The sequence below is a fragment of the Sinohyriopsis cumingii genome, chromosome 3 (genome assembly GCF_028554795.1).
Source record: "Sinohyriopsis cumingii isolate HCF-2022 chromosome 3, ASM2855479v2, whole genome shotgun sequence".
In the NCBI taxonomy this organism is placed as follows: domain Eukaryota; kingdom Metazoa; phylum Mollusca; class Bivalvia; order Unionida; family Unionidae; genus Sinohyriopsis; species Sinohyriopsis cumingii.
Genome location: NC_142963.1, coordinates 80,036,809 through 80,051,797, shown reverse-complemented (window position 1 = coordinate 80,051,797; position 14,989 = coordinate 80,036,809). Strand labels below are relative to the sequence as shown.

At 31.1% G+C, this 14,989-nt stretch overlaps 2 protein-coding genes across 2 annotated transcripts in view; both read right to left on the bottom strand.

Moving 5' to 3' along the window:
* The window catches only part of LOC149803179 (uncharacterized), a 303,327-nt gene that overhangs the window by 184,846 nt on the left and 103,492 nt on the right, over nt 1-14,989 (bottom strand). The gene's annotated exons all lie outside the window — the stretch shown is intronic.
* The window catches only part of LOC149803180 (protocadherin Fat 4-like), a 137,117-nt gene that overhangs the window by 78,363 nt on the left and 43,765 nt on the right, over nt 1-14,989 (bottom strand). Inside the window, exons 12-15 of the mRNA XM_089952795.1 lie at nt 12,050-12,302; nt 4,095-4,322; nt 2,690-2,778; nt 378-549 (exon numbers count right to left, since the gene is read on the bottom strand). Of these exons, the coding sequence (XP_089808921.1) occupies nt 378-549; nt 2,690-2,778; nt 4,095-4,322; nt 12,050-12,302 (742 nt within the window). The remainder of the gene's footprint in view (nt 1-377; nt 550-2,689; nt 2,779-4,094; nt 4,323-12,049; nt 12,303-14,989) is intronic.

Genomic DNA, 14,989 nt, shown 5'->3' with positions numbered 1-14,989 from the left:
TTGCAAATATGGTAAAAGTCAGAGGAGTTTGGGTTTAATATTGGGCAAAGTGATTTTTACATTAAAATTAGCCAAAATTTTATAAAAGTTTGGGATGGACTAACCATCAGAGAAATACAATATACCTGATATATTTCACAAAATTGGTCAGAGAGGTCTTCACACTCTTGACATTGCTATCATTATTGTCATAATCATCAGAAAAAGTGACACCTACCCCTTGCAAGATAAGACAAAAATTAATTTACCATAATATCATATGTTACCATTACAAGTATCACTTTAAATGAAAGAATACAACTTGGAACATAAAAGTGTGTTGTTACAAAAGAACATTTCTTATGATGAGTGTTTATGATCATCACTTCATTCATTACCTGTAGACTATAGTTGGTTGGACTACCAGCCCGGTCAACATCTAATGCTTTCATCAAGTAAATATTTCCTGTATAGGTGTCTACATGAAATGTATCATTTACATTCCCGTTGTCAATCCAGTACATGATCATGCTGTATTCTGGGGTGGGATCTGGGTCTGTTGCTTCAACCCTAAATTTTTTTAAAGCAAAGATATGATTATACATGCTATGCAAATCATCTGCATTAAAAACTCACACAAAGATCACTGAAGAAATAGCCACATCTTTTTGCAACTCATATTAAATGTCCTTCCTATAACAAAATTTGTTATACTGACTTTAAGCCCACAATGAACACAATGTTCAACCCCAAAAGTTAAAACTATGGAAGGCAAATTTGAACTCGTTATATATATATATTGTCCTGTCCTATTATTACCAAACTTGCTTATTTTGATATAAGGTCACAAGGAACACAATTTTAACACTGAGATAGATCTAAGCATTGGGAATTTTGTCATTATGAGCACATCACTTTAAAGAACAACAGCCCAATCTGACTTGAAACCATTTACTGTATATTGAAAATTTTTGCCTTGGCAGTCTTTTGAAATTCTGGGTATAAAACAATTAACCACTACCAATGCCAAAATTTAAAATTAGTTAAAATGAACTCACAGAATTTTTCAGACTTAATATTCACTAAATCTGAGTGACCCTGAAACAACAACGGTTTAAAAAAAACTTACAGTTTGCAGACAAACTGGTCTCAATGTAATCTAGCTTCTTCTGCATACTAGTCACATATTAGGCCATTCTTATACTTATCAAACCCATTCAAAATGGCTACATGTATAATACAACCATAATTATGGGTCTCAACCATGTCCATGCGGTTTTGGGAAATTTCACTGTTATTATAAATATTAGACAGATATAGAGTTTACATGACTAAACCAAGGTCTCTGATACTTGATCTGGTCTACATACTGTAATCAAGACCAACAGTACTACTTTCATGAATAATCTGTTGGAATAGGCTTTATTTGCTCTGAATACAATATTTCTTCCATGATAAGCTTATTAACCTGCTTTGTCAATGTTATTAAACATGGGCTGGCCAAGATAAAAATTGTACATGTACCTAAATTTAGTACAAGTTGGGAATCACTAAGCACAGACTTGTCATAGAATAAATATGGTAATGACCACTCTTAACTTAAGACTCAAAATCAATATTTTGATTCCAAATGAATTAAAAATTAATCCATGTAGTGTCATCGTGTCTTTTTGCATCACATGTTTATACTTATGGTGATTTGTTTCCTACTGCCCCATCCATTTAAGCTTAGTTCTTTCTGAGCAATATAATACAGTACATTTTTAGCCTAATCTCTATAACTGATTAAAAACTAGTATTTATATTCAGATTGGGGTGAAATTGTAAAAAATGACCGATATATGCATGCTGATTGCTAACACTGAAAAATGTCAGTGAAATTAATGTTTGTTCATGGTTACCATAGCAACCAAAAATGGAAAAACGGTGGAATAGTATTTGTTGGGGACAAAAAATATAAAGTATACTTTTCCATCAAATAGAATTATTCAAGATGTGTATATAGATAGTTACATTTTTGTCTATATATCTCTAATATCATCAGGTCTAGGTCTAGATCTAAGTTGGATGATTAAAGTTTAACTATTATATATGTCGATAAATTTTAGTATAATATCAAGTAATATTTAGAAAACACAATATCTCTGTAGTGTTCAGTTAATACAAATTGTCTTCCTATAAAATATAACTCTATTGAATTAGTTACACTTAAGTGATACAAAGCTTGTATATTTTGGACCATATCACAATTTACCCCCTTATATTATTAGCACACTATTAATGATTGGCTGAGATTTTACACCTATAGACATCATTGTCCTAATCCGTATCTTTATTGTATCGACATACAGACTAGTGTTCTGTTGGACCAAAAATATATAGTCCTTGCATACAGACTAGGGTTCCGTTGCACCAATAATATATAGTCCTTGCATACAGACTAGGGTTCCATTAGACCAATAATATATAGTCCTTGCATACAGATGTCAGTTACATTTCCCATAAATATATGGTTCCTGCAGTATTAGGTTTAAGAAGAATTACTTCTGTATTTTTACTAATTAAACGAATTAAAGAGACTAATCAAGCTTTAAAAACCATATTAAGAAAATTATTTCTCCAGGAAATATATGCAAGTTACAAGAGAGAGAGCGAGAGAGAGAGAGAGGGGGAAAGAAAGAGAGACAGACAGACAGACAGAGGGGGGCACCTTCCAATAACAGAGCCAACATCTTGAGTCTCATTTGTAATGAAGGTGTATGTTTTGTTTTTGAAGCATGGCAACTGGTCATTAATGTCCTGAAAAAAGAGAAGTGTTGAATGATACATGTTTAGGCTCGAATAAACAGTAACACAGAAGGAGTGAAAACAACAAGCTTTCTAAAATTTAACAAATAATTTATTTTCCTGGAAAATTTTGTAAAAATAAAAAGGAGAATAACTTACAGTTTCAAGAATCAAATCCAAAAATAATCTAAGAATAATCCGTGAATTAAATTGCAAAAGTCCTAGTAATAAATGTTCTAATAATTTCAAGTTTGAATCCTGATGAAAAATCCAAGATGGATGAAGACTATGCTGTAGTCAATACTGTGCTTATCTACAGTTCCTTGTAGAAATACAAATAATGGCACTCCAGTGTTGAAAATCCAAATTAAATTTGTAAGCAATGTCTTTCCAAAATTTCTGTGTGAGCACTCTTCAAAATATTTCCTGAGAATAAAGTATTAATCCTTTTGAAATCCAATTGATCTGAAGAGTTATTATTGCTCAAATCTGGCTACAACAAATTAACTTGACATCAGTATGAAAAGCCCAAAACTGAGAAATCTCTCTCAAAACAAAGATTATATTGTATCAGAAGACGCAATTTCGAAATTCCCCCAGTTGCAAATGGGGGGGGAGCACATAATCATGTTTATATCACATATGTACACAGAATATGGCCTTGATTAGACCAATGATTTTAATCCCAAATAAAAAAAAAGGGTGTTTACTTCTTAACCCACATAGTTCCATCATGACCTTGACAGCAACGAATCAATTTAAAATAAAACAGAACTTTGTTTACTAATTTTGAATCTAGGTCAGAATTTAGATCAACACCTGGTGTTTATAAACTAACAGTCAAGGTCAAACAATTTTCTGAAAAAGTATCATCTCTTAGTGAAAAAATTTACATTACAATAGCATGTAAGAAATATATATAAGAAATATTTAAAACTTACAAACAAAAAATTATAATAAACATATATTAAATCAGATATACGTACATGAATCAGGAATTAACATGCAGATTTTCTTTAAATATTGCTAAAATACTTTTTGTTATTCAAGTATTTTTTAAACATTTTCCAAGTTTCTATATTTGTAAAATTGTGGAAAATGTAGCTTAGATTAATTACATTCTTTCAGCTTTACTTGATGACATTAAGCAGAAATTTAACAATAATGTTTATTTCATTGTCCTTCCATTCTTTTAGTAATCATGTCATCTGATATCAGCTCATTGGCAAAGCTCTTGTATAAGCCACTATTTCATGTTTTATGCAAGGCCATGACTGTAAAAAGATGAGACAGTGTTCTCTCTAACCTTAAATGTATCAAGAACTTACCACGATACTGATCTCCACAACCTTTGTCGCATTTGTGATGGATGTTTTGGAATATGGCTTAGTGTTGTAAGCTGTAAAGTTGAGCAGAAATTTCTTGCTACTGGTTTTATTAACTGATGGAGAATGAGCTATACAGATTTCTCCTGATTGTGTTACATTGAAAAATGGTACACTGTTGATCATTCTGTACAATATGTTAGCATTTTCTCCTGTGTCTGCATCAGTTGCCTGAAAAGAATCATTTCAGAGAGATGAAGATATAATATAAATCTCAAAGTATTGAGCAGATAAATTTGTAAATTTATTCAGTCAACAAATTTCACTAACATTTTATTCATTTCAAAATTTGTGGATGAAAAGATCATAATACACATGCTTTAAATGTTCACAAGCATCAAGACAGTTCTGAATGAATATTAGATACAACTTTTGTAAAAATAAATAGTATTTAATATTTTGTTGATAATGATATTTTAACATGCCTAGCTATTGTCAAAATTTCATGTTATTTGCAATCTGATTATCCCCTATGATAAAATAAAACATTTAATTTGTTGTTAAAAATACACCATATTTGTTTAGATAGTAACAAATTGTGACAAATCACAACCGCTAAAATTATTAAAGTTTGAACATCAGTAAATTGTTAAATTTTATGTCACTGATATCAGATTAAAGATTCAATGATGTTAAAATAATACGATTTAGAATAGATAAAATAATCAAAAGATCAATGGAAATGTAGGCACAATAAATACTGAAACAATATAGATATTATAAATGTATGGATTTTTGCTCCAAATGAATGCCTTCAAACATTGTGGTTCTCTCAAACATACACAGATTAAAACTACACAAAAATGTCTCTGAAAATGTATGACCTACAAAATTCAAATACTGTTTTTCTTTTATCTGGAATGTTTTTTTTAACTATGCACCATATTACTGAGAATTTTTAGTTTTATTTTATTAGATAAATAAAATTGCTTCAAACCTGATTCTATAAAAGCAGGAAACACAACAATAAATACATCCAAATATATCAATCAAAATCAGTAATTATAAATATTTTCAACAAATTAGCCTATGCAAAAATATTCAGATCTGTGATAGATATATAGATAGAGTCAATGGTCCCTCACTATAGCAGTACCTCAGTAAAGTGCAGTCTTTCATATTTGATGGGTATGGTCGTGTATCCATTTTAGTGAGCTGATGACTGTAAAGTTAGTATTTAAAGTTGTATTAACATGGAACATGCATGTGATAATCCCCAAATGCATGATCTGGAATCATTTGTCAAAACTCAAAAATTTTCATGAAAATCTTGAATATTTTTTGTTTGGTCTTCTCTATTTTTATGTTATAAAGAACAGTTGTTTTTAAATTAATTACTTTGATTAGTAAATACAATTAAATCTTGTCCACATTTCAAATTTATAATGGATTAATATTTGTATAATTACTTGGTTGGAATGGCAGGAATGTGTTATGGAATTTATCCATAGGTAAATCCTATACCTCATGATAAAATGTGAACTTTGAAAATATTAAGTGAGATGGTACCACATCACTTCAACTGAGTGATACACATAAGAAACACACAAGAACATTTCTGGTCTGGTTGAGTAAAGCCTAGTTTAAGGTACTTTACCTAGTGTATTTGGTGAGTTTGGTTTGCTTCTGGTGAGTGATGAGAATAAAGTGTCATGCCTAAGAACACAACATGGCAGTCAACCATGTCATTTTATTGGTCTGCATAAGCTGCATCATGATTTGATTGGGTTAAGCCCACTTTGACACTTTGGAACAGCTGATCTTACTAAGAACAGTTTTAATAAGGAGAGGAATTATAGGTTACTGCATTTGTAAAGGAAAATATAAACGACTTTTTCAGAAGGAAATACTGCATGGGAGTGCAGTATATCCATCTGACAAAACGAAATCATATTTTCCCATACAAATGCAGTAAACTTTTTATTATATATTCATTTTCTTATTCTACCTAAGGTTTAATTATATAAACAAAAATACACTACACGAAACGAACTAACTGAATTTATGCCATATTCCAAACTAAATACACAACCACAGATTCATCATTACACAGCAACATTATTAATGCACACATAACTCCGCCCAGATAAATTTGAACTTAGTCACATGCTAGACATAACTTTCCAAAGAAAATGGCATTTTGTTCAACTCAGAATTGAAATTTGGAGTCCTATTGTGAATGAATGCACGCTGCAACAACTTTTCCATTTGATCTAGAATGAATAAATGTTGGTATTTTTGTCAATTCCATGAAATTTTATGACTATAGACTGGATTTATCTGTGTCAATTCTACATGAAATACAATGGATTGAAGCAGCAAGGGAGAAGAGTGTTGTCATCTGCAAGTGTGTTTATGTTCTTTAATTGAATGTTTGAAATCATAATATAGGAAAAATATGAAGTCTTCCAATTGCCATTATAAAAAAAAATGTTATGGAATTTAATGTTTCTTTCATTTTGAGTGCAGTAAGGAGGATGTAACTGCACTTGGAATATAGACAAAACTACAAAACAATTTTGGAATGTGTAATCAAGCTTGAGAACATATGACATGGCTCATGTAATTCGAATTTGCAGAACTAAGAATTATACTTTGTCACTTGTGTTATTCATAAGGACCCACTCTTGTATCTATAGCTAGCCTAAATCCAAAACATTGTATCAAAAAAGTTCATGCTGAATGTGGCAAAGCAGTTGTTATGTGGCAGTCCACAAAAAAATCTTATTTAGTTCATTCAGAAACAAATTTAATCAACCAAAACACAAAGCGTCTACTACAAGAGTGTACATGATTTGTTTACAAAGTAGTTCCTAATACACTATTGGACACACATGTATTAATTATGTGTGTGTGATTAAGATTTTTAATGCAGCTTTAACAATTTTTCAGTCATATCACTATGATGTCTGCAGTGTGGCAGTTTATAGTAATGTCTAGCAATGGGGCATCATGCCATAGACATGTAGCATCAGGTCCCACCCAGTCAAATTATCTTGACACCAGGCCAACCAGTCCTAACACTAACCTCTTATTGCTGAGCGCCTAGCAAGGCAGCTGTTAGTACCATTTTTGTAAGTCTTTGATATGACTTGGCTGAGGTTCGAACCCACGACTTCCTACTTCCAAGGCAGACGCTCTAACCACTAGGCCACCAGAGCGGTCATTCATTATGAAGTTGCATGTGAGTGCAATATCGTAAAATACTGAATGATTCTGACAATGCAAAGTTAATGGGGAAAAAAATGAGCATTCAGTAATTTGGTATATTTACTTACTGCATATCTGGATGTATACTAGATTGCTTACATTATTGAATACTGGTAGTTTCAAATAAAATATTTTATCTTACAGACATTATAATAAAAATAATAATATTTCAATATAGTTCTTGAAGAATAATTTCAAAGCTTTGGAATTAACCCAATGTGTATTTATATTCATAAATGAAACACTTAAACAGGAAAATGGACAACTTTAAACATCAAATGAACCAAGATTATCCATTGCTTCTGTAATGTTTCCTGGTTGCCTATGTAGTATTACTGTACAGGCTCATCTTTGGAGCCAAACATTTTCTTGACATTAACATCAGAAGTATTTCCCCATATGGTATTACAATATTTAAAATGAGGCTGAATGTAGCTCTTCTAAAAGTGACATATTGATCTTTTGAAATGAAAGACTATTTCTTTTAAAAGCCAAAGACAGGAGTTTGTTTTCTTTGTTTTGAGATTAACATGAACAGACCAAAGTCAATTAATGTAAACTAGAATACAAAGAATTTTGTCCTTGGAAACTACTTTCAGTTTTTCATTTTTTACTGAAAAGGCTCAAGTCATCTGTCTTTAATTTTGCTCCTTTTTGCTGTGTTGTTATTAATGAAATCATTGTTTTATCTGTATTTACAACCATGCCATTTTCCTTGCACCACATTTTAAGTTTGTTTAATGCATTTTCTAATTCAATTTTGCAGCTGTGTTCATCAGGGAATAACAGTATCATCAGCATACAGATCAGAGGAAGATAGTTTATCAAAATAACAAACAAAAGCTGACAGGGTATAGATTCTTGTGGCACACGACGTGTTATTCCTTTATTTTCATATACATGTCCATGTAAAGTCACTTTCTAAAATCTGTCGTTCAAGGATGAAGTAAACCATTTGTAAGCTGTGTCAAAGGCAAAAACAAAAAAGAAAAAAGAAAAACAAATAAAACAGAAAAACTTTAATGTTTGTGAAACTTTACATGGCTGTTTTTATAGGAATTAAACATTTTAACTTTATTATGTTTCAACTAGTTTATTTCATCTTACTGCTGATACTGGAAAATATTTGTATTGACCTAGAAATTGATGAGCCATAACGACATCTGTTATTTTATCTAAATTTTTGTAAGTGTAAATTATATCCTGGATATTTCATTGTTTCATAGGCTATTAAGCAAATTTAGAGAATTATTTAAAAGAAAATGTGTCAGCTGCAAAAGATAATTATATATATATATATATATATATATATATATATATATATATATATATATATATATATATATGCATCTTATAGAAAGTAAACATTTTATAGGAAGTAACCATTTCCTATTACATGTGCAGTACAAAAAAAACCAATAAATGCAAATAATAAGAATTTTGTCTTGTAACAAAGAGAGTTTAATCCTGAATTTATTTGTGCCAACAAAATCCCAAAGAAGATATTTCAGACAACCTAATCTCCTTAAGACAATCTGGTTAAAAATCCATCATTTAAAAACATTTTCAAAAGGATTGATTTAAATTTTGACGAAAGACCTTCAAGATTATATACTGCTGAATAAACAAGGACTGAATTTTCTATAAAATCACCTTATATTCTTATAATTTGTTAAACCAGTATACAAGAGATGAAAATTTTTCATTTCAGCTCTGAGATTCAACAATTTGGACTATAAATTTGGTTTATAACAAATAGCAGTCCATTTTCTAATCGGGTTTCCTCCGAATATTCCCACTCCATTTTTCATATTTGGACATTTAGGTTGGGGTGTGGGGTCGTTGCAATTGCACATCAAAAATATGGAATTTTGCCACCACTGTGCAGTAGTGACATGTTATACTCACTTACCAGCAGGCCAACAGAATTTAAACTTATGTTATATCAATTATATTGACTTATAACTGCATGAAATTTGTAGGAAAATGATTTATTTTCTTAGAAATGGCAAATATTATAATCATTATACCTTTAATCTGTTGACAGACTAGACAAAACTACAGCATTGATGAAACCTGACCCAATACTCACCATGCATTACTAGTCACTTCACAAATCTCAAATGACAACATTGGAAGTCCATTAGTTATGTGATATCAACAACAAACTCCATTTTAATGTTGTGGTTGAGAAATTCAATTATATTTAATGAAAGTCAGATACTTTTTGTAAAAACCAGTCATGTGATACAACAAAATTCGAAAAGTTGTTCTCGGAATATATAAGTATGGACAGTGCTGGAGTAAACACTGTGGAAGCCCTTAGGCAGTCAAAATCTTGGGGCCCTGCTCACAAATTATCTCCTAATAAGTTTTTAATTTTACCAACCAACAATTTTAATAAACCAGTTTTATTACACAAAACAAAAATTTACAAGTCTTAATGTTTTTAAACAAACTAACATTTTATGTTATTAAACAAAAATTATTAAATATTTTTAAACAAACGTTACTGCAGGGCCCCTAAAAGGTGTCGGGCCCATAGACCAGTGCCTACTCTGCCTATTTGGTAATTTTGTGTTCTTTTGTTTTTGCATTTTTATTAAAACCAGTATATGACTTTCATTTAATATTTGTTTTAATTTTTTCTCTACAACATTTGAAAATGTGGGTTGTTAAATTTGTGTACTCATGCGACTAGTAATGCAAATCGTGAGTACTAGGTCAAATTTCATCAACACCGTAGTTTTATCCTGTCTTTCAGCAGATTAAAGACATAACGATTTTAATACAATTTCCGAGAAAATAAGTAATTATCATATCCATTTCATGCATGTATCACTCGATCAAACAATGTTTAAAGTTTGCTAGGTCATCTGGTCAGTGGCTATGCTTTGCCACTATGATGTTTGCCTCTTGTGATGCTTGAGTGGTTTTCATACCTTCCATGCAAGGAAAGATACGGATATCGCACTGACTTTGAAAATGAAAGTCTGCTAGATGAATTTAATCCACTGAGCATTTGGATTGACTCAGCATATATGTTTATTGCAAGCGCCCAAATGATCCATACTGCACCCTCCAAATATTCTGCTTAGAACTTGAAAAATTTAACTCACAATCAGTTTAGTTACAACTCAATTACATGATGTTTTCGGCTTCAAGTGGTGGCAAAAAATTCCTGGGTTTTTCCCAACTTTCATCAAAATTTGCAAAATTCCAGGACTGTGTAGTGTATGATAGAAATCTGTCTGGTTCTCCCTATATATATTTTACCGAGAAATTTCTTGTTACTTTATGATTATATTTGCTATGCTTGATTTCCCCTCAGATTAAGGGGCCCCAAGTGGCCGAGTGGTCTAAAGTGCTATCAAGGATTACTGCCATCTCACTTCTGTCTGTGTGGGTTCGAGTCTCGGGCTTGGCCAATGTGGATATTTGAGAAAGCTTGCCGGTAGCTTCTTGTGGGTCTGTGGTTCTTTCCAGGGGTTTTCCCGGGTTCTTCCTTCACCATTAATAGTGGTGGCCATGTATAGCCTATCTTGTGCTGAAAATGGCGTTAAATCTTATAACAACAACAGCAACAACAACAACCCTCAGATTAAGCCAGGATTGGTAAAATGATACTTGCTAGTATCCCCTAATGAACTAATATAAACTGACCATAATATTTATCAACTTAAACAGCAATCCACCAAAAATTGCAGGGTCAGTTGCACTAATGAGATTATGTCATGCTACAAGACAACAAAGATAATAATTCTAACAAAGCAGAGAACATTTAAGTTGTTGACACCTATATCTTCAGATAATATTTATGAAGTTTCATGGCAATTCATGAAGATCTGTGGGGTTAGTTACACCAGTGTCACCATGATTTATTCTCCTACCTTAACAGATGTAGGGTTATAAATAAAATGTTGTTCCTTACTATAACATCCCTCTCCCCAATAGACTGCTGCTCCACTAGTGATGGATCCCATAAAAGTTTTAAACTTATGCTCTGTTATTGCTAACGAATACATTCAACTACCAGTAGGTCAATGTACCCTTCTGTATGTCTTATCAGGCAACTAATGGAGACTGGATATATGGAACAGCAGTGGTTGGCATGCCAAACTCATAACTAAAAGGGCATGGGTAGGATTTCATGGATGAACCTGTGTTGGCTACTGTGGTGTGTCCTTGGGCAAGGTGCTTTACTCCATTTGCCTTCAAGTGGTAAATAACCTATTTGTGTTTCTGTAGCATGAGACAATTAAACCAAAACCAAGCCAGCTTTTACCTGATTTTACTTCATTTTTTCCAAAGAGCTAATTACAATGTAAGTTTCCATCTTTAGAAATTAATATTACCCTGATTTTTTTTCTTTTGTGCATTATTAATGAGACAGTATTTTTTGAATGATGTCAGTTAACATATTGGTTATAGTTGATACTAGTAAACTGGAGAGGAAAAGGTTATGAACTTAGTATTTATTTTGATGTGCACAAGTCTTGCTATTTATCAGAATATGAACATAATTCAGTACAACTCTGATACAAAATTTTATCAACTGAAAATTATATTCATTGACAATACTGCTTGGATGAAAAAGTTTAGAGCCATTAAGCACCAGATTGCTCCTAAAACTGTTGTTCTGGCAATGAGGGAAAATTGATAACAATTATTATGAAAGAAATAGTTACCTTAAGTTGATATATAACACTTCCCTGTTGTTCTCCTTCTCTGATCTTTAGACTGACAGTTTCATTTGGAAATACTGGAGGATTATCATTTATGTCGTCTATGATGACTGTCACCATGGTAACATTGGTCATCTGTGGATTTCCATGGTCAGTAGCCTTGATGACAAGATGAGCTTCATTCCCAAATTTCTCTCTGTCTATTTCGTTTGCTGTTAAATTTCCATTTGTAGGGTTGATGTGAAACTGATCATTTCTGATTGGTATTAAAAATGAAAGCAAAGAAAAATATGCAATATTTCAGAAGTTTGGTAATAGAGCAGTTAGAAATAGTTTCCCAGTGACTTTAGATATTCAAGCTTTTCAACAAGGGAAGAAAAATATAAGGAAACAAACACATAGCAGAAAAGCTGAGAGAAAACCTAAACTATTCACATGCTTGAATGATGGAAACTGGTTTCAAAAAGAGTTAAAGAATTAAAAAAGGTCAGAAGAAATGCAGTCTCAAAAAGTGTAAGCAACATATCTATGGGGGGGGGGGAGAATGCTAAAAAATAATCAAAGGTATGGCTAAAAACATAAATGCATATTTTCCAAACAGAGACCCAAATTGTTTTATTATTATTTATATATTTCATAAGAAGTTTTGCATTAGTTTCATTTACCATAACTTAGGAAATTTTGATGGACAGAAAATCCAATGATTTCCTTTAAAATGTTTGAATTCTGATGTGACTGGTGTATTAAAAAAGGAAAGCGATATGGTATCATATAAGCAAATTAGTTGATATGATCAACAAGCAATAACAAAAATAGCAAATGTGTCAAACATTCATTATATCAGCATGTGTATACATACATAGTAAATGTGTCAAACACTCATTGATATCAGCATGTATATGCATACAGAGCAATAGAGAGAGGGTGCAACACTAATTCAAGATTAGCCTAAATGCTTGTTGAAAGCAAACAATTACTTACATAATGCACTTACAAAAAAAATGAACACAAAAAATGATGTGCATATTAAAAATTCAACATCTTGGTTTGTACAGCCCTTTGAGAGTTCTTTGCAATGAGTTTTGAATGAGTTTTGAAAGGAATTGTAAAGTTTTTAAGTAGTATTTCATCAGGAATTGAACTTCTCCATTTCTCCAATTACTATTTCATTACTGCAGAAATGGATATAAAAGGAGAACAAAAACATGCAACAAAGCACAGCTACTTTAAGCGATGATATTCACAATTTTTATCCCATTTTAATAACTTATTTTTTAAAACTAGATATATAATAAATTATTCTGAAATTTAAATTGATATACTTTTTCAGTTTAAATTTTTAAGGAGTGTTTTGTCAGATTCAAGAGGTTTTGCAAGTACTTCAAGAAATTTTCAATGATAAAACCAACTCTTTGAAATTCAATGAAAACCTCAAATTCAAGGATTTTCATAGCTGTATGACCATATATATGTTATATCCTTTGAATCTATTTGCAAAAGATAATGTTTTGACAAGTATAATTGAAATAGGACAGGAATGATGTGTTGAGTACCATTATATACAATGTATTTTATATGCAAATAATACATAAAATAATGTCATAATCAGAATTTTATAGTTTAATATTTAATTTTATATAAAATAATACATAAAGTAATGTTATGAATCTTGAAATAAGCTAGGCCTAATTTTTTTATATTTAGCTATCAATTTAATAAAAAGATTTTTTATATCTGCAATTTTTAGCAAATATTTACCAGGAAATTCTGCATTGTTTAAAATTTGTAAATGCTCAGGTTTGGAAGATAGACATTATGTTACATGTTTAGGCTTGTACAAAATGTAACAAGAAAGGAGTGAAGACAAAAAGATTTGTAAAATTTAACAAATAATTTATTTCCTTAGAAAAACAAGTAAAAAAAAGAGAAAGAACTTATAGTTCTACAAATCAAATCCAAAAATAATCAAGAATAATCCAAGAATTTAAAAAATAGTAGTCCTAGTAATAAAAAGTTCTAATGAAACAGAGTTTGGATCCTGATGAAATCCAAAATGGAAGGTGATGATGTATGCTGTTGTCAGCATTGTACTGATGTGTGTATTGTTCTTTGTTGAATCACAGAAAATACCATAACATTCCAGTGTTTGAATTCTGCTGTGTAAATTTTGATAACTGTCCTTGTCCAAGAATTAATTTTGAGCACTAGTATTTACAAAGAAAACAAACTTGAAGTCCAAATAAATTGAAGAAATCACAATAATTAGCTCCAAAACTGGTCACAACATAAGACATTTTAACTTTAGTGTTGGCACTAATGACTATTCTTTCTCAATACATTAATAATGTCTAGCTAGAATGCAAAACTTATGCCCAGATGTGGGTCAACCCTCTGGAAAAACCTAATTGATATATGTTATTTTGTCACATACTTCAAGTATGACCTTCAAGTATGGCCTCGATGCCACTTTATGAATCTGACTCTGAGAAAGAATAAAAAATATTTATTTAAAAAGTTGTTTACTTCAAAACATCAGTCAGAACTTAATTCTATTCCAGTAAATAAAGTTATATTACAACAGCAAGTAATGGAAAAAAAAATGTAAAACTTGCAAACAAATAATTAAGTTAAATAAAATATACATAACAATTAGTCTGTAAAATTACTTTGAAAATTGTAATTGGTTCTGTAAAGTTAAATTTTTCAAGTTCATGCATGGTTCATACAAGAAATCCAAGTTCTTTTCAATGGCAACATTTTTGTGCATTGTAATTAACTGTATACAAACTTAAGAATATTGATGTCACTTCCCCCACAAGTGCCTCATGATCCTATGAGATGACTTTGGTCCCACCTCTGATCAAAACCATGGTTGCATTAATGTGATCAGTTAGGAAGCATTTTTTAATGAAGAAAAATGACAAAATGTAAAGCATAATTACG